This window comes from Rutidosis leptorrhynchoides, chromosome 4 (genome assembly GCF_046630445.1).
Source record: "Rutidosis leptorrhynchoides isolate AG116_Rl617_1_P2 chromosome 4, CSIRO_AGI_Rlap_v1, whole genome shotgun sequence".
Lineage (NCBI taxonomy): Eukaryota > Viridiplantae > Streptophyta > Magnoliopsida > Asterales > Asteraceae > Rutidosis > Rutidosis leptorrhynchoides.
The window spans coordinates 395,031,539-395,051,075 of NC_092336.1; the positions used below are offsets into that span (position 1 = coordinate 395,031,539).

Below are 19,537 nucleotides of genomic sequence, written 5' to 3' on the forward strand. Positions count from 1 at the left end.
CAGATACTGGGAGTTTTGTTCGCATTATCAATGGTCTAGCTATTAGATGCAATCGTTTAATTAATGATTCAGCTAAACCATTTTGTGTATGCACATGGGCAACGGGATGTTCAACAATAATCCCAATAGACATGCAAAAGTTATTAAATGCTTGAGACGTAAACTCACCGGCATTATCTAGTCTCACCCTTTTAATAGTATAATCAGGGAAATGTGCTCTCAATTTAATAATTTGAGCAAGAAATTTTGCAAATGCCATATTTCGACTTGATAATAGACAAACATGAGACCATCTACTAGATGCGTCTATTAGAACCATAAAATATCTAAATGGTCCACATGGTGGATGAATTGGTCCACATATATCACCTTGAATTCTTTCAAGAAACATTGGTGATTCTTTTTCAACCTTAAGAGGTGATGGTCTTATTATCAACTTTCCAAGTGAGCATGATGTACATGGGATAAGTGCATCATGAGGGATCCTTTGATCCGCCAATGGATGTCCATGTGTATTTTGTATTATTCTTTTCATCATTATTGATCCTGGGTGACCTAATCTCTCATGCCACAAACTGATCATTACAGGATCACATAATTTTTCTTTAACTACCACATTTACTTCAGGTACATTTATATGTGTATAATGTAAACCAGAATGAAGTCTTGGTAGTTTTTCAATTACACGATTCTTATCAGTGATACTTAAATATTTTTCATTTTCTGTTGTCACTGACTGATAATCATATCCATTTTGGTATATGTCAGAGAAACTTAACAAATTTCTCTTTGACATGGAAGAAAATAAGGCATTATTTATCAGAAAATTCGTACCATTTGGTAACATGAATTTTGCCTTTCCCATTCCTTTTATTAAGTCCACAGGACCTGATATAGTATGTATAGTTCCTTCCGTTGCTTTCAAGTCTGTGAAATATTTTTTAGATTTGAGTATGGTGTGAGTGGCACCACTGTCTGCAATACAAATATCTCCACCATTTGACTGATTTTTTACTCCAGCAGTATACATCATGAACTTCAAAAAAAAAATATGAGAAACAAATAATGAGTATATAATTCATCAATATATTACATTCAAAACATGTTGCAAACGATAGCACATAATAAGGAAATATGTAGTAAACTAGATATGGTGTAGATTGAAAATCTACAACCATTTATTTAACGAGAACATATAATAGGATATCTATATATATATATAGATATTAGAAATTTATTCATTAAAGTAGTCACAAGTTGGCTCAGTGATTTTTGTATCAAGGTCATCCACAAGATTTGCTTCTTTTCCTTTTCCCTTTAGGGATTCTTGATACCGATTAACAGAATGCTGATTTGTTCGGCAGTTTTTAGACCAGTGGCCAATTTTACCACATCGGCAACAAGAATCTTCAACATTCTTTGAAGAGCCTTCTTCAACATTGTGATTTGTGGGATTGTATGGTGTTTGGATTTTATAATTTTGTGGATTATTATTTCTTTGTCCACGACCACGACCACCACGACCACGACCACCACCACGACCATTACCATAAGGGTGATTTCGAACATAGTTATGATTTTTATTATTGTTATGGTAATTTCCATGATGATGGTTTTGGCCAATATGGCTACGACCTCTTCCACGCCCTCGTCCATGTGCATTTCTTCTTTTATTATTATTATTATTATTGTTAATAGCATTAGCTTCAGGAAATGCTAGCGCACCGGTAGGACGAGATTCTTGATTTTTCATCAATAATTCTTTATTAACTTCTGCAACTAAGAGATAAGTTTGAAGTTTGGAAAAAGTTTTATAATTCTGCAATCTTAAATTTTCTTGCACAGTTATATTTGCAGAATGCATTGTGGAGAAAGTTTTCTCCATCATATCAGCATCACTTATTTCTTGACCACAGAATTGAAGCTTTGAACGGATCTTGAACATGGCCGAGCTGTATTCACTTACCTTTTTGAAATCTTGGAACCTTAGATTTCTCCATTCTTCCCTCGCAGCTGGAAGTAATATTTCCTTTTGATTATCGAATCTACTCTTGATACTTTCCCATAAAACATGTGGATCTTTGATAGTGAGAAACATATGTTTTAAGGTGGTATCAATATGTTTGCGAATAAAAGCAATTGATTTTAATTTATCTTGATCGGAACAAGTATTATTTTCTTTTAAAGTTTCTAGAATACCCAATGATCCAAGATTTATTTCTACGTCCATAACCCATGATGTGTAGTTTGTTCCCGATACGTCTAAGGCATCAAACTCAAGCTTTGATAAGTTTGACATTTTCTATTTTTAGAAAGATGAACAACATAAATCATAATCATAATCATAATCATAATCATAATCATAATATTTTTTTTTTCGTAGATAAATAACAACATGCAATTAGTTTAGATTCATAAGTAGTAAACAAAGGAATAATGGTATGATTACAAATAATAAAATCATAAGGGAATATAGGTTCATATTCTATTATATTATTAATGATATTATTGTAATATATATTAAGTTATAATATATATTATTATAATATATTTTTCTTATTTTAACCTTTAAGATTTACTTTTAATAAAAATACAAACTACTTTTCTTATTTTAACTTTTAAGATTTACTTTTAATAAAAATACAAACTACTTTTTTTATTTTAACTTTTAAGATTTACTTTTAATAAAAATACAAACTATTTTTTCTATTTTAACTTTTAAGATTTACTTTTAATAAAAATAAAAACTACTTTTTTTATTTTAACTTTTAAGATTTACTTTTAATAAAAATACAAACTACTTTTTCTATTTTAACTTTTAAGATTTACTTTTAATAAAAATACAAACTACTTTTTTATTTTAACTTTTAAGATTTACTTTTAATAAAAATACAAACTACTTTTTTTATTTTAACTTTTAAGATTATAAATTTAAGAATAAACATTAGTATGCATGAAATAAATAATGATTAATTGCATAAGTAATCATAAATGTTGGATAACATATAAAGACCCCATCGTATTCGTATTGATCGGAATTAATCTCGACCCATGGTACCGTGTTGTCAAATGACGTGTTGCGTACATAAAGTACCGTGTTGTCAAATGACGTGTTGCGTACAATCATGAGGTCTTATTAACATAAATATAAATGTTAGTGAAGTTAATAAGAGTTAGATTACAGAAAATATAATTCAGGTGGTATAACCGACCATATATAACTTAAATAACATAAATATAAATGTTAGTGAAGTTAATAAGAGTTAGATTACAGAAAATATAATTCAGGTGGTATAACCGACCATATATAACTTAAATAACATAAATATAAATGTTAGTGAACATAACTGTAAATGTTAGTATACATAAATAAATGTTAGATAACATAAATGTAAATGTTAGTATACATAAATAAATGTTAGATAACATAAATGTAAATTAGGCGACAGTGTCGACCATATATCATTTAGGTGGTATAACCGACCATATATTAGTTAGGTGGCAGAGCCAACCATATTTAGTATAAATGTTGAGATAATCGTGCTGATAACGTGTTATAATTCAGTAGGCTTATAACTACCTTTAGTGGTTCTTGACTGTAGAAGGTATATAGAGATAGAGATACTGTAAAACGGAGAAAACAAAGGTTGAACAAAAAGGTATGAGTAATTGGTTTTTTATTTATAGAAAAATGTACAATGAGAGTTTGGTGGCATTTGGAATCTAGAGAGAGAGTGTTTTTGTTAACCAAAAAATACATACAATAAACTCTAACTCAACACACCTATTTATACTCAAAAAAATATACTATGCAATATCTATAATAATAATAAAATTATCATCCAATTATTACTTTTATAACATAATTATAATTCTCTTATAATTTATCGAGTCTTAGTAACCACTTGCTTTTTAATTGTTTTTGTTTCTTTCTATTTTATTTATTTATTTATCATCATCATCATCATCATCATCATTATGCTTGTGATTTTTTTTATTTTTTATTTTTTTTTGAAAAGCAAAAAAGGCTTATATTAAGAGATGAAAATGGTACAGGAAGTATTGGAGAGCATACTTATAAAACAGAACACAACATCAGAGAAATATGGAAATTACATGATGAGCAACTAAGAGAAATGTGTACAGCTAATCTATACTTGAAAAATATCTTTGATGCCAGCCAAGATCTCCAAAATAGCTCGGGTTTAATAACCATTGATTCCAATAAATCTTGACTTTCTTCGATCGACTTGATAACCATTCGAATGATCTAGTTTGAATCTCCATTAATGCTAGAGGTCCATTACCTTTTTTCTTCCGAATAATGACATGATTTCTATTTTGCCAAATTACATACCCGCACACCCATTCGATTGCTTGCCGAAAGACAGAAGATGTATTCGTTAAGTTTGGATTCACATTACCTCTTATTCCTTTGAATCTTTCCTCCAAGCTCGAGTGAATCGGTATAGATGAGTTCCACCAGCGCGATACCCTTTCCCATAGATCTTTTGCAAAAGCATAATCGATTAATATATGTTCGACTGTTTCAATATTATCATTACAGACCGAGCATCTCAGTGAATCAAGATCTATACCACATTTGTCCAATTCCACTCGAACGGGTATTCTTCGCAACATTACACGCCATACGAAGATGCATATCTTTTGAGGTAGCAATTTGTTAGACATAGTTTTGTTCATACCTGATTGTTTGCATTGAAGCTTTCCGTCGATTTGATGAGTCAAATTTTCAACAGAGAACAAACCATTCGGTTGAAGATTGCAGCTCCATGAGTCTGATTCACTGTGAATAAAGCTGTAATCAATCAGCATCTTTTGAAGTTCGATGAGTTCGATTTCTGTTCTTCTTGAAGGCAATCGAGACCAACTCCAAGTAAATTGCAGCACGTTTGGTATCTGCATTATTCTATTCATAACAAAAGTATCTGGATCTTCTTCAAGCCTGAAAAGACGACTGAATTTTTAGCTAAGTAACTGGTTTCCAATCCATTGATCCTTTCAAAAGAGAGTGGAGTCGCCTTTTTTGACAACCTTCACGAAACTGTTAGTAAAGAGGATTCTCATACCATCAATTTCCTGTCCAATCTTGCATATATTATACCATGGGATTCTTTTGTTTTGAATATGACATGAATTTGAGACACCCAAACCCCATCCCTCCCGTATAAACTTTGAATAATTTTGACCTAAAAAGTGTTTCCTTCATTTCGGAAACGCCACCACCATTCCCCTAGGAGGGCAATGTTTTTGGCTTTTAATGTCCCGATATTTAGACCCCCTCCCTTATAAGGTAAAAACACATTGTCCCATTTAACCCAAGGAATTTTCAAGTTGTCATCCGACCCTCCCCAAAAGAAAATACGTCTCATACCTTCAAGCGTGTTTAAGACGCACGTCGGAGCACGAAAAAGAGAGAAAGCGTACAATGGGAGGCTAGTTAGTACCGATTTGATTAAGGTAAAGGCGACCACCAAATGACATCGATTTCGATTTCCAATCCGCTAACTTGGATTTGAATTTCTCGATTATTTTTTCCCAATCACGAATGTTATTCATTTTTTGTCCAATCGGGAGACCTAGGTATGTGAAAGGAAACGAACCAACTCGACAGCCAAAGTAAGTTGCCAAGTTGACAACTTGGTTATTTTGGACACCAATACCATGGATACAACTTTTGGCCACATTTACTTTCAACCCAGAAAAGATCTCAAAGCATTTTAAAAGGTTGAAGAGATTACCTACATTTTTCTTATTCCATTCGCCAAAGAAAATGGTATCGTCCGCGTATTGAAGGTGCGAGATCATGACTTTTTCTCTTCTTATTTCTTGGCCACAGAATTGTTTTGTAACTAGTGCACGTTTTACAAATAAGTTCGAACCTTCAACCGCTATTATGAAAAGGTATGGTGACAATGGGTCACCTTGCCTTACCACCTTTCGAAGAGTAAATTCACTTGTAGGTGATCCATTAACAAGCACCAAAATTGAGGCCGAATTCAAGCAAGACTTGATCCAAGAGATCCATTTAGCACCAATTCCCATTCTATCCATAACATTGAATAAAAATTCCCAATTGATGCTATCAAAAGCCTTTTCAAAGTCAGCTTTGAATATCAAGCACTTTTTCTTATGGTATTTAGCATGTTCGAATACTTCATTTGCAATGAGGATACTATCAAGGATATACCTCTCTTTAATGAATGCACTTTGTTCGCTCCAGATAATCTTTCCAATTACCTTTTGAATACGGTTTGCAAGTATCTTAGAGATGATCTTATAGTAACTTCCAACGAGGCTAATAGGGCGATAGTCTCCAAGTTTTATAGGATCCTCTATTTTTGGAATGAGTGTGAAGAAAGATGCATTGCAACCTTTTGATATGGTTTCACGCTCCCAGAACCATTGGATAGCCATCATTAGATCATCTTTTAAAAGCCAATAGACCTTCTTATAGAAATTAAGATTGAAACAATCCGGACCCGGGGCTTTATTTGGCTCGCATTCTTTTATTGCATTCCACACTTCCGCTTCTTGGAATGGGGCTTCTAAAGAGGCTGCTTCTTTTGCACTGATTCTTTCGAAGGTGAAGGAGTTAAGGCTTTCGAAATCTGGTGTTGTTGAGTGGTTTGATTCAAAGCATTTACTGAAATGTTCCAAAACAGCCTTCTTTATTTCGTCAGGCGTTTCCACCCATATTCCATTGATATGCAGGCCTCTGATGTTTGCTTGTGAATTTTTTGTATAAGGTTGAAGAGTTTACAGTCTTGAAAACATACAAATATACAATTATAATGTATTTGTGAAGAAAAAAAATAATGTTTGTGTTTGCACTTGGAAGTTTACATATATTATGTTTTTATTCTTTATTCATGGTAAAATCTAATTTGCCTGGAAATAACACTTCGTAATGAAACATTTATATCCTTTTGTTGCATAATCTACGTTGCTTTTCATGTTGAAAAGTGTTTGATATATTGTAATATTTTGATGATTTTCTAGTTTTAATCTAAATCGAATCGTATTTAAACTCAATTTTCATTTGATTTCGTTTTGACAAATGAATCAGTTTTTACATCGATTTGGTTGGTTTAAAGATACAACAACAACAACAAAACCCAATACCACATAAGTGATGTATAGGAAGGTGAGTTGTAGACAATCATTTTCCTATCCGAAAATAAAGACAAGTCATTTCTCCCCCAGAGTGAAAATACTCTCAAAAGTAGAGAAAGTCATCTCTCTCTCTCTCTATTCGACGGATAAAGATATTGTTTCCGAGTGGATACCCGGCTAATAAGTAGAAAAAAGGTTTTTAAAAAAATAAAATAATAATAAATTAAAAATAATATTGAAACGACATGAAAATGGTAAAATCAAATTTCCATGAGTTTTGAATCCCGCATGAAATTTAATTTAGGCTCTAAGAGTTAGTTAAGTCGCCAATAAATCGACGTTTGCTGTCGACTCAATAACTAGAGCCGTAGCTATGTGTTATATAAACGTAAATACCTTTCCGGGCATATTGGCTAAGATGTCATCAAGTGTAAATATATAAACGTAGTTTTCAGTTTTGCCTCTAAATAACTTCAAATTCAAAAAACCAATAAACTATCTAACATATATTATCATGTTAAGTTGTTAGCCATACATAAGGTTAAAATATGCTTTTCCATAAGAAAGTAATAACTATATTTTGGACTTCTTATTGTCGGCAACCTGTATCTGTATAGAATACATTTCAAGTGTGGGTCCATATATTTATATTATATTATTATAAAAGTATACTAATATACTAATACTAATATAGTAATATAAATATATAAGTTTAGTATTGTCGCCTTCCCATTGTCACCAAATTCACCGGTCCTAACCACGCAGGTTTGCTTGAGTGGTCACCGAGTTGCTCAATGAAGCACATCACCCGGATTCAATTCCTGGCTATGCCAAATTGTTCAAAAAAAGAAGTGTGACTAGAGGGTGCGTATAATGGGCAATTCACCCGGTACTAGGTTTCGCGCTCGGGGGGCTTGATTACCCGAGATTTTACCTTCTACGGGAGAGTCAATGTGCTTGTTCATAGGAGGGTTTCTTCGCTTACCAGAAAAAAAAAAAAAAAAAGTTCACCGGTCCTGCAAGTTATAAGCATCTTGTGTACTGTTAGTTTCAATCATTAGCATGTTGTTTAATGTTAGCTTCATGTTGTATTAGTATGCATCTGTATTAACTATTTCAAGCTTCTAGTCCAAATTTATAATGGACATCAAGAAGGCATGTTTTGTATTAGACTAAGTCATCTTTTTAATGGCTAGCCTCAATTATTTATATTCAAGGTTCCTTGTTTTTTGCTAAAAACAATAAAAAAATAAAAAAAATAAAAAATAAAACCAAATTCACCGGTCTACAAAAGAGGCTTCTGATCAAACATACTACTTACACTAATTTTTTTTATTTTTGTATAATGATCAAAATTTGTATATTAATCAAATACTTATTGACAAGACGCTAAAGGAGTAATTACAACGGAAAAAACAACCATGTGTTCCAGTTAGAAAAAACACGGCTTGAGGAGTAATTACAACGGAAATGACAACCATGTGTTCCAGTTAGAAACAACAAGGCCTCCGTTTTTTAGCCAACGAAAACAAAATAATCTAATTACATCAAAAAGACTATTTCTACTACATAACTTGTCATTGAACACGATGCCGTTTCGAAATCTCCTAATAACCCAAACTAACGTAATGACAACCGCTAAGAATTTTTTTATTGGAACTGGATGAACTCTGCTAACTCTCGGTCCAACCAAACGCCTCGTCCCACGAAGAAAGCATGGGAATATTACAAGAAAGCCACACACGAACTTTGTGCCAAAGAACCATTGCTACACACGAAGGCGGTTATACCAGCTCTGATACCAACTGAAAGGACCCGTTCATATCGATTACAAACGATTCACAATAGTTGATTACATCGCGAGGTATTTGACCTCTATATGATACATTTTACAAACATTGCATTCGTTTTTAAAAGACAAACTTTCATTACATCGACAGTTGACGTCATGCATACCATTTCATAATATATCCAACTATAATTGACTTAGTAATAATCTTGATGAACTCGACGACTCGAATGCAACGTCTTTTGAAATATGTCATGAATGACTCCAAGTAATATCTCTAATATGAGCAAATGCACAACGGAAGATTTCTTTAATACCTGAGAATAAACATGCTTTAAAGTGTCAACCAAAAGGTTGGTGAGTTTATTAGTTTATCATAATCATTCATTTTCATCATTTTAATAGACCACAAGATTTTCATTTCTCATAAATATACGTCCCATGCATAGAGACAAAAATCATTCATATGGTGAACACCTGGTAACCGACATTAACAAGATGCATATATGAATATCCCCTATCATTCCGGGAAATCCTTCGGACATGATAAAAACAAATTCGAAGTACTAAAGCATCCGGTACTTTGGATGGGGTTCGTTAGGCCCAATAGATCTATCTTTAGGATTCACGTCAATTAGTAGATCGGTTTACTAATTCTTAGGCTACCAAGCAAAAGGGGCATATTCGGCTTCGATCATTCACCCATATGATGTAGTTTCAATTACTTGTGTCTATTTCGTAAAACATTTATAAAAATTGCGCATGTATTCTCAGTGTGACGACCCGGGAATTTCCGACCAAATTTAAACTTCATTCTTATATGGTTTTGTGACGATCCTTCCAAATCCCTTTGGACGAATACATCATTCATTGATTTCATAGTGAGGTTTTGACCTCTATATGATACGTTTTGTAAACATTGCATTCTTTTCAAAAGGTACACAATAAATGAATATCAATTTCTAAGGTTTTCAACGTTTGATGATTTCTACATATAGACAATCACCATAAATAATAGTTTACCATAATACATTCGTTGACAATGCAGTCAAAATAAGATACACGGTGATGATTTTGTGAATGCAAAGTTTTCTTGAATAAAGTACGTATGACTCCATGCACATAGCTTGTATCACATATAAGCAAACAGCGGAAGACTTCTAGAAACCTGAGAATAAACATGCTTAAAAGTGTCAACACAAAGGTTGGTGAGTTCATAGTTTTAACGTTGCGCATAATCTGTATACAAAGGTGGATCACAAGATTTCAGTTGTTTCATCCAGAAACGTTTATCAAAAGATTCTACGTAACAGAGCACATTGGTAACTAAACTTTAACGTCTATATAATAAGTACCCTTTGTATAATAATCTTAATAATACACGCAAACCAACGTATACACTTCTCAAATAGAATACGCCCGTTAAAAGGCTAGTGCTCTAGCTCGGACGGGGATGTCAAGCCCTATGGATCCATATAATACTACTCGCGCCCACCAGTTCTTATAACCGGCAGTTACTAGTTACCAAAGCTAAGGGATTTTCGGTTCAAACTCAGTGTAGAATTTAGTATGTACTTTTATCCATTGTGTTTAAAATAAAGTGCATGTATTCTCAGCCCAAAAATATAGATTGCAAAAGCAATTAAAAAGGGAGCAAATGAAATTCACCTTAGCAGCACATAAGGTCATTCACCAAAAAGTGACCGAAACTCGGAATGCAAAATTAACCGTAGATCTCAACCTAGAGAACATATGTTGGTCAATACATGTCTAATAAGCTAGGTTTGGTCATAGTGTATCACCATCCTAATGCTCGAGATTATCATGCAAAAGTCAACAAAAGTTAACTTGACTCAATTATATAACATAAATATAGTCGTTTTAAATATATTTATCGGTTTTTATTAAAGTAAATAATAAAAATCATTTATAAATACAAAGATATATTAAAATTTATATATGATAAAAATATACTTTTATAAAATTTAAGAAGTTCAATTAATATCGTAAAACTATAGTGATAGGTATTATTAATGTAATTATATTACGCGTGGTAAAAATATCTTTGCATCGTATTTATTTAATAAAATAAAATTGACAATAATAATAATGTGTAAAAGTTGTATTATTTTGTAATAATAATAATTACGACGATAATAACGACGATAGTAATAATAATAATTATTTTAATAACAATACAAAAATTCAGTTGGTCGTATCTTTTAATCCGTTCATCGAAATCACACGAATCCTAAATGAAAAGTTCTTAATTTTTCGCCAGCTTTCCAACGACATGCATATCTTATACCTTATCTCAACCGCATATGTAACTAATTCAAGATTCAACCTAACCTGTCTAATGGCAATATCAACAAGTACAAGCATGCATAATCCTATATTCTCGAGCACTAGTCAGGGATATACTATTAATATATAAAAGTTAATTTATGAGTACTCACGTATTAATATTGAGATTCAATATTACAGGAAAGGTACGTAGACGCAACGGAGATGATAAACACTAGTTTGACCTCATGAGCATACCCCCGAACATTACCCATAACCTCCATAGCTATAACCCATAATTTCCTTAGCTTCATCCCGCTCATAAAATCCGTTTTGAAATTAATGCACTCATGACCTCGTCGTAATATTTTATGTATATTACTAATAATAATGCTACTTAAAATACTAATACTAATAAGATTAATATTAATAAACTTAATATTAATAATAATAATATTAATAATATATATAAATATTTATGTTTCTGGAAAGATGTGTGATGAAATGAGTTACCAGAACCCGAATTTCGTTCGACTTAAATAGATGTTACCCACCTAACCCTCTCATGCGGTCGCATGAGAAAGTGAGGGAGGCCTCATGCGATCGCATGAGGTCTTGTTACCAGCTCATATGCACTAAACAAAAGACTGCCGACACTCAATTTACATTTGGTTAACATAAATAATATTAATTAATATATAATATATTAAATCTTTAGAATTAATTAAATATTATATTATATTTACGTGCGTAGTAAAAATGTAATTTTTGTTCAAATGACTCGTACGTTGTCACTCGACTCATGTACCACTTTCGGTTTTTCGAACGCACTTTCATATGTTTAGAAAACTAGTCTTTTACGTTACGCAACGTGTACCTTTTACAAAAATTATACTTAGACAACAATGAAACATTTTATAAGGTATGTAACTTATATATTTGAGCGTTGTGGTCATTTGCTTCTATAAATCAGTGGCTCGTTGTTTATCAAAATATATTATTTTAAATCAGGACGTTTTATGACTAAGTTAAAATATATATATATATATTTTTATTTAGAATTGTAAATTTGTACGTAATATATATGTTTGAAATATTTATCTAATGATATAAAGATAAAGTTTAAATTTGTTCAGAAATTTCCGGGTCGTCACAGTACCTACCCGTTAAAGAAATTTCGTCCCGAAATTTGATCGTGGTCGTCATGGCTAATCATAAGAATGTTTTTATGACGAATATGAGTTGGTATATAGAGTTTTATCACTATTGAGTAATATAGATAAAACGATTCGATTAATTGAAGAGTACGAGTGAAGTTCTCACAAAAGAGTGAAATGAATAAATGTAGATTCGACATATCTTTTGATGTAGATAGGATTGATTTTCGAATTTCAAGGGATTTAGAGAAAATCTTCTTAATAAGATTTGATTCTTCGATAATTAAGGAAATTAGGATCTTCTTTGATTAAATGCGATAACCTATTTCGATTGCTCTGTCGGATATTTTACTATAAATTCACCCCCTTTGTTTCTTTATTTCCACATCTCACCTTCTATTCTTCCTCCCTCAACTCATACTTTAAAGTATTCATCAATGCTTCATACAGTTCTGATTCTTGATATACTCCTAACTTTCATATCTGTCATTTTTCTTTTTCATCTCCCGCCGGAAGAATCTATTCACTTCTACTATACTCTTGGTTTTATAGTATTTTTAGTCCTCCCTTGTCTTTATATTGCTATATGCATCGATATATAATGTTTATAATTTCTGGGTGGTTGTTGGGTTTTATATCTTCCCTTATATTTCGATGTCTCTGCTTCTGTCTTTCCATAATCATTGACATCCACAGTTAATACTCTCTCCAATTTACTGTGATTTATACTCCCATTGATATTTTGAAGCTTCATGCTTTTGTTTTTCTTCCCGACTTTAAATTAAGCGAATAATGGTCCAGAATACGTAGATATTAATTTTAGAATGAACATAATTAATGTTCTAAGAAGGAAATTGTAATGACACGATCTTGACTTGTCAAATTACCAGAATATCCTGAAAATAGAACTATCAAGAAGATATGTTCTTAATGTGTTTGGAGATGAGGTAGAATGTAAGAGTCGTGTAACATGGCACATGATGACATTATGATCTGTGAATCATCACGTTCCATTTAGAAACTCAGCATGACTTACTGTAATATAATCACGTTGATCAAATGTCATTATATTATACTAACTCATGCTTCAGCTCCCAACACAACTTCAAAAATATTCATATTTTAAACTCGAAGGTTTCAGAATTTAGAAACTAAAATAGTTTCTTTTATGATGTAACACAGATATCGCAAGGAGAAAATTGATTTCCGATAAGAATGATTATGGAATTATCTCCAAAAATATGGAGGATATTTATAATGAAAGATACGATGATATCTTAGAATTTCTAATATCAGAGGATGATGAAGAATATTGTCCGCAAGGGTTTAGATTCGGAAGCAAGGTATTCGTTAATGGCTTCAGCTGATACTGAATCATTTGGATTCTTTAAAGGCATGTTTCGTCCTTGTGATTTGTCCACAGCCTCCTTCATGATTTGCTCATTCCGTTTTTCAGTTCCAAACCTTCTCTTTTTCTGAGCTTTGCCAACACACAATTCTTTATCATCAAACTTTTGGCTGTTAAAGTCATTTACAGTTCTTGCTGCTTCATCAGCTTTTTCAACATTCAGGGTATTGATTCGTAGACTGGTTGCTTTTCAGAATTTCAGAATGAAAGCTTATAATACTAAGAGATGAATGTTATATGTATACATATGATGTTCTAGCACAGTTTTGAAGTCAAAGTATAGCTTTAAAAGATTTAGGAATCTAAGAGGGATGATACCGGTTATATCTCGAATTGAATTATGCGGTTTCAAAATCAGAATATGTAATTGAATTCGAATGAGTATGGTTGTTTTGATTTCTATGAAAGAATGTATATTATTGTGAAAGTATTGAGTATAGTTGATGATTGCTGAATCAGATTCGAAGAATGTAACATATTATTTGTGAATTTATGTATCTTTTGGGTATTACCTACCCGTTAAAAGTTTCACAAATAATATTTTGTAAAAGAGAATTTTATCACAATTTTTATGAAAATATTAGTATGTATATTTTCTTCAAATGTAATACAGATTTAGTGAGTTAATATCATATTAAGCTCATTTAATTTTCATCTGGAACTAGAAATGAATAATCTCTAAAACTTTAGAAATTTCGTAATCTTCGTGGATTATCTCTTCAACGTAAATGAAATTACGAATCAATACTTCGTTATTCATTTTTATTGATATTTCCTCGGTGAATGATGTTAGTGCTCGTGGAATTCTTATGATCTTCATAAGATATAAATGATGTTTTCTAGAAAGTTTCGAGTATATCGAAGATAAAAGTGTAAAATCAAACATGTAGTTGATTAATACACTAAGTTTATTATGAAATGAAATTCATTGAGTTGAAACAGAGATTGTAGTTAACGATGGTTAAGTCGTTAACGAAGGATGTACATCATAGCATATTAGTAATATGAATTAACCGAGTAGTACCTACTAGTTAAGATTCACACGTAATAGCTTAGTACGAAAAGATTTATTTTGATTTCAAAATTCATATATATTAAATATACATATAATTTCTTCAGGGGAAATGATTTAATACTTCATATCTCGTTGATACAATATACGCGTTGTTGATTTGTGATGATGTTGGTGATTACAGAATTGGAGGAACTTCTAGTGCTACAGGTTTTGCCAGTGTTGGTGATACTGACGGTACTGTCGATGCTACTGGTAAAACAAGTCTAGCTTGTAAATCGTGCACCATTTCGGTCAGGGTTTCTACTCTTCCTTCTATCGTTTCAGTCCACTCATCTGATTTACAGTTATGGCTGGAATAGATAATTTCTAAGACTTTAGATATTACATAATAGTCGCAGAATATTTCTCCAATGAAGTTATGAATCAATACTTCATCGGTTATTGTTGTTGGTACTCCTTGGTATCTATGGTGAGTATGACGTTGATGCTCAAGGTACAAATTGTGATGTTGAAGCGTGGGATGTGGATGTTGTTGTAGGTGGTGGTGATGGAACTGTTGGTGTTGCTGATGGTGGTACTGTTGCTGCCGGTGCTGGTGCTGCTGCTGGTGCTTGTAACCTTTGCACCATATTCTCCAAAGCCACTACCAGAGCGCGAAGCTTGTTGACTTCTTCTATTACACCGGGATGATTTTCGGTTCGAACGGGTGGATGAATGAGATCTAGAATGTGAGATAGTATATAATCATGATGAGATACTCTAGAAATGAGAGAGAAAATGGTATTACGAACAGGTTCGCCTGTAAGTGCTTCAGGTTCTTCGCCAAGAGGGCAATGTGGTGGATGGAAGGGATCGCCTTCTTCTTGTCTCCAATGATTAAGTAGACTACAAACCCATCCCCAATTCATCCAGAATAGATGATGGCTAATTGGTTGATCCATTCCGGTTACACTGTCTTCGGAGTTCAGGTGAATATCCATATCGGAATAGCTGTCGGAGTTTAAGAAATTTGAACTAGATACGTGATCCATCTTGTATAATCAGGGAATTGATTTTGATATGAGATAGATTATAGGATTTAGTTTAGTATTCTCCGATACATAATTTACATATGTATATATAAAACCAAAATCCCATAAGTTACGGAGAAATTTTCGAAAAGTGTAAGACAGAGTTTACTGTAATAGATATGCTTAAGATACAAAATTTGTCCATACACTGTCTATGCAATCAATGCAGTAAAACGTGTCTTAGGCTTAAGATAATAACAGGTAATTTCTGACAAGAAATAATTAGCAAAACTCGGTAAAAACATATGCGGTCATAGTCCAGACTCACTAATGCTTCCTAACAATTACCAGTTAAACACACTAATGCAAATTCTAATTCCCTATGATCTCAAGCTCTAATACCAAATGTGACAATCCTTCCAAATCCCTTTGGACGAATACATCATTCATTGATTTTATAGTGAGGTTTTGACCTCTATATGATACGTTTTGTAAACATTGCATTCTTTTCAAAAGGTACACAATAAATGAATATCAATTTCTAAGGTTTTCAACGTTTGAAGATTTCTACATATAGACAATCACCATAAATAATAGTTTACCATAATACATTCGTTGACAATGCAGTCAAAATAAGATACACGGTGATGATTTTGTGAATGCAAAGTTTTCTTGAATAAAGTCTGTATGACTCCATGCACATAGCTTGTAACACATATAAGCAAACAGCGAAAGACTTCTAGAAACCTGAGAATAAACATGCTTAAAAGTGTCAACACAAAGGTTGGTGAGTTCATAGTTTTAATGTTGCGCATAATCTGTATATAAAGGTGGATCACAAGATTTCATTTATTTCATCCAGAAACGTTTATCAAAAGATTCTACGTAACATAGCACCCTGGTAACTGAACTCTAACGTCTATATAATAAGTACCCTTTGTATAATAATCTTAATAATACACGCAAATCAACGTATACGCTTCTCAAATAGCATACTCCCGTTAAAAGGCTAGTGCTCTAGCTCGGATGGGGATGTCAAGCCCTATGGATCCATATACTACTACTCGCGCCCACCAGTTCTTATAACCGGCAGTTACTAGTTACCAAAGCTAAGGGATTTTCGGTTCAAACTCAGTGTAGAATTTAGTATGTACTTGTATCCATTGTGTTTAAAATAAAGTGCATGTATTCTCAGCCCAAAAATATAGATTGCAAAAGCAATTAAAAAGGGAGCAAATGAAACTCACCTTAGCAGCACATAAGGTCATTCACCAAAAGGTGACCGAAACTCGGAATGCAAAATTAACCGTAGATCTCAACCTAGAGAACATATATTGGTCAATACATGTCTAATAAGCTTGGTTTGGTCATAGTGTATCACAATCCTAATGCTCGAGATTATCATGCAAAAGTCAACAAAAGTTAACTTGACTCAAAATGATATCCAAAATCTATACTTGTTTATTATATAACATAAATATTGTCGTTTTAAATATATTTATCGGTTTTTATTAAAGTAAATAATAAAAATCATTTATAAATACAAAAATATATTAAAATTTATATATGATAAAAATATACTTTTATAAAATTTATGAAGTTCAATTAATATCGTAAAACTATAGTGATAGGTATTATTAATGTAATTATATTACGCGTGGTAAAAATATCTTTGTATCATATTTATTTAATAAAATAAAATTGACAATAATAATAATGTGTAAAAGTTGTATTATTTTGTAATAATAATAATAAGACGATAATAACAACGATAGTAATAATAATAATCATTTTAATAACAATACAAAAATTCAGTTGGTCGTATCTCTTAATCCGTTCATCGAAATCACACGAATTCTAAATGAAAAGTTCTTAATTTTTCGCCAGCTTTCCAACGACATGCATATCTTATACCTTATCTGAACCGCATATGTAACTAATTCTAGATTCAACTTAACCTATCTAATGGAAATATCAACAAGTACAAGCATGCATAATCCTATATTCTCGAGCACTAGTCAGGGATATACTATTAATATATAAAAGTTAATTTATGAGTAGTCACGTATTAATATTGAGATTCAATATTACAGGAAAGGTACGTAGACGCAACGGAGATGATAATCACTAGTTTGACCTCATGAGCATACCCCCGAACATTACCCATAACCTCCATAGCTATAACCCATAATTTCCTTAGCTTCATCCCTCTCATAAAATCCGTTTTGAAATTAATGCACTCATGACCTCGTCGTAATATTTTATGTATATTACTAATAATAATGCTACTTAAAATACTAATACTAATAAGATTAATATTAATAAACTTAATATTAATAATAATAATATTAATAATATATATAAATATTTATGTTTCTGGAAAGATGTGTGATGAAATGAGTTACCAGAACCCGAATTTCGTTCGACTTAAATAGATGTTACCCACCTAACCCTCTCATGCGATCGCATGAGAAAGTGAGGGGAGGCCTCATGTGATCGCATGAGGTCTTGTTACCAGCTCATATGCACTAAACAAAAGACTGCCGATACTCAATTTACATTTGGTTAACATAAATAATATTAATTAATATATAATATATTAAATCTTTAGAATTAATTAAATATTATATTATATTTACGTGCGTAGTAAAAATGTAATTTTTTTTCAAATGACTCGTACGTTGTCACTCAACTCATGTACCACTTTCGGTTTTTCGAACGCACTTTCGTATGTTTAGAAAACTAGCCTTTTACGTTACGCAATGTGTACCTTTTACAAAAATTAGACTTAGACAACAATGAAACATTTTATAAGGTATGTAACTTATATAATTGAGCGTTGTGGTCATTTACTTCTATAAATCAGTGGCTCGTTGTTTATCAAAATATATTATTTTAAATCAGGACGTTTTATGACTAAGTTAAAATATATATATATTTTTATTTAGAATTGTAAATTTGTACGTAATATATATGTTTGAAATATTTATCTAATGATATAAAGATAAAGTTTAAATTTGTTCAGAAATTTTCGGGTCGTCACAGGTTTTGACATGATAAGCAAAGTTTATTTAATTAAGTCTCAATTTGTGGAACAGTTTACATGAATACATTTGACATTTGACTGTTACCGACGATTCACAAATAATTAGTTACAAATAAATATATATATGTATATGTGTATATATATATAAATTATATAATAAATTGGAATAATAAAATGTAATTTGATTATCAAAGTTAATTATGTAAAAATACATATAGACGATAAAAAAAAGTTGTTATAAACCTATATATATGTAATATATAAATATAAATAATAAATAGTATATTATCATGTGTTACATGATTAATAAATTATGATATTAAAAATATTAAATGTAATTACAAGTTAAAAATATATTTGTTATAATATTATTATTACTTTTACTATTAATATCAATATTATTAATAGTATTATATAAAAAAATAGAAACATGTAATTTGTTATATTTTCATTATTATATACTCATTATTATATAATAGGTAGTTATATTATATGTAATACCAATATATTAAATATAGTTGTTGTAATAATATTGTATTTACTTTTAATATTAATAACAATACTAGTGTAATAAATAGATATGAAAATTGATATATATATATATATATATATATATATATAAATTGATATAGTATTACTATAGTTAGTAATATTACTATTAATAATAATATTGTTTTAAAGATTATAGT

General features: G+C 31.4%; 1 protein-coding gene across 1 annotated transcript; it reads right to left on the reverse strand.

Annotated features, from left to right (window-relative positions):
* Positions 1-4,146: 4,146 nt before the first annotated feature.
* LOC139841935 (uncharacterized) lies at positions 4,147-4,926 on the reverse strand. Its single transcript, XM_071832121.1, has one exon. The coding sequence runs from the start codon at positions 4,924-4,926 to the stop codon at positions 4,147-4,149; it is 780 nt and encodes a 259-aa protein (XP_071688222.1).
* Between the last annotated feature and the right edge of the window lie 14,611 nt (positions 4,927-19,537).

Coding starts and splice junctions, on each gene's coding strand:
- LOC139841935 (XM_071832121.1), bottom strand. CDS start 4,926: ATGCAGATACCAAACGTGCTGCAATTTACTTGGAGTTGGTCTCGATTG.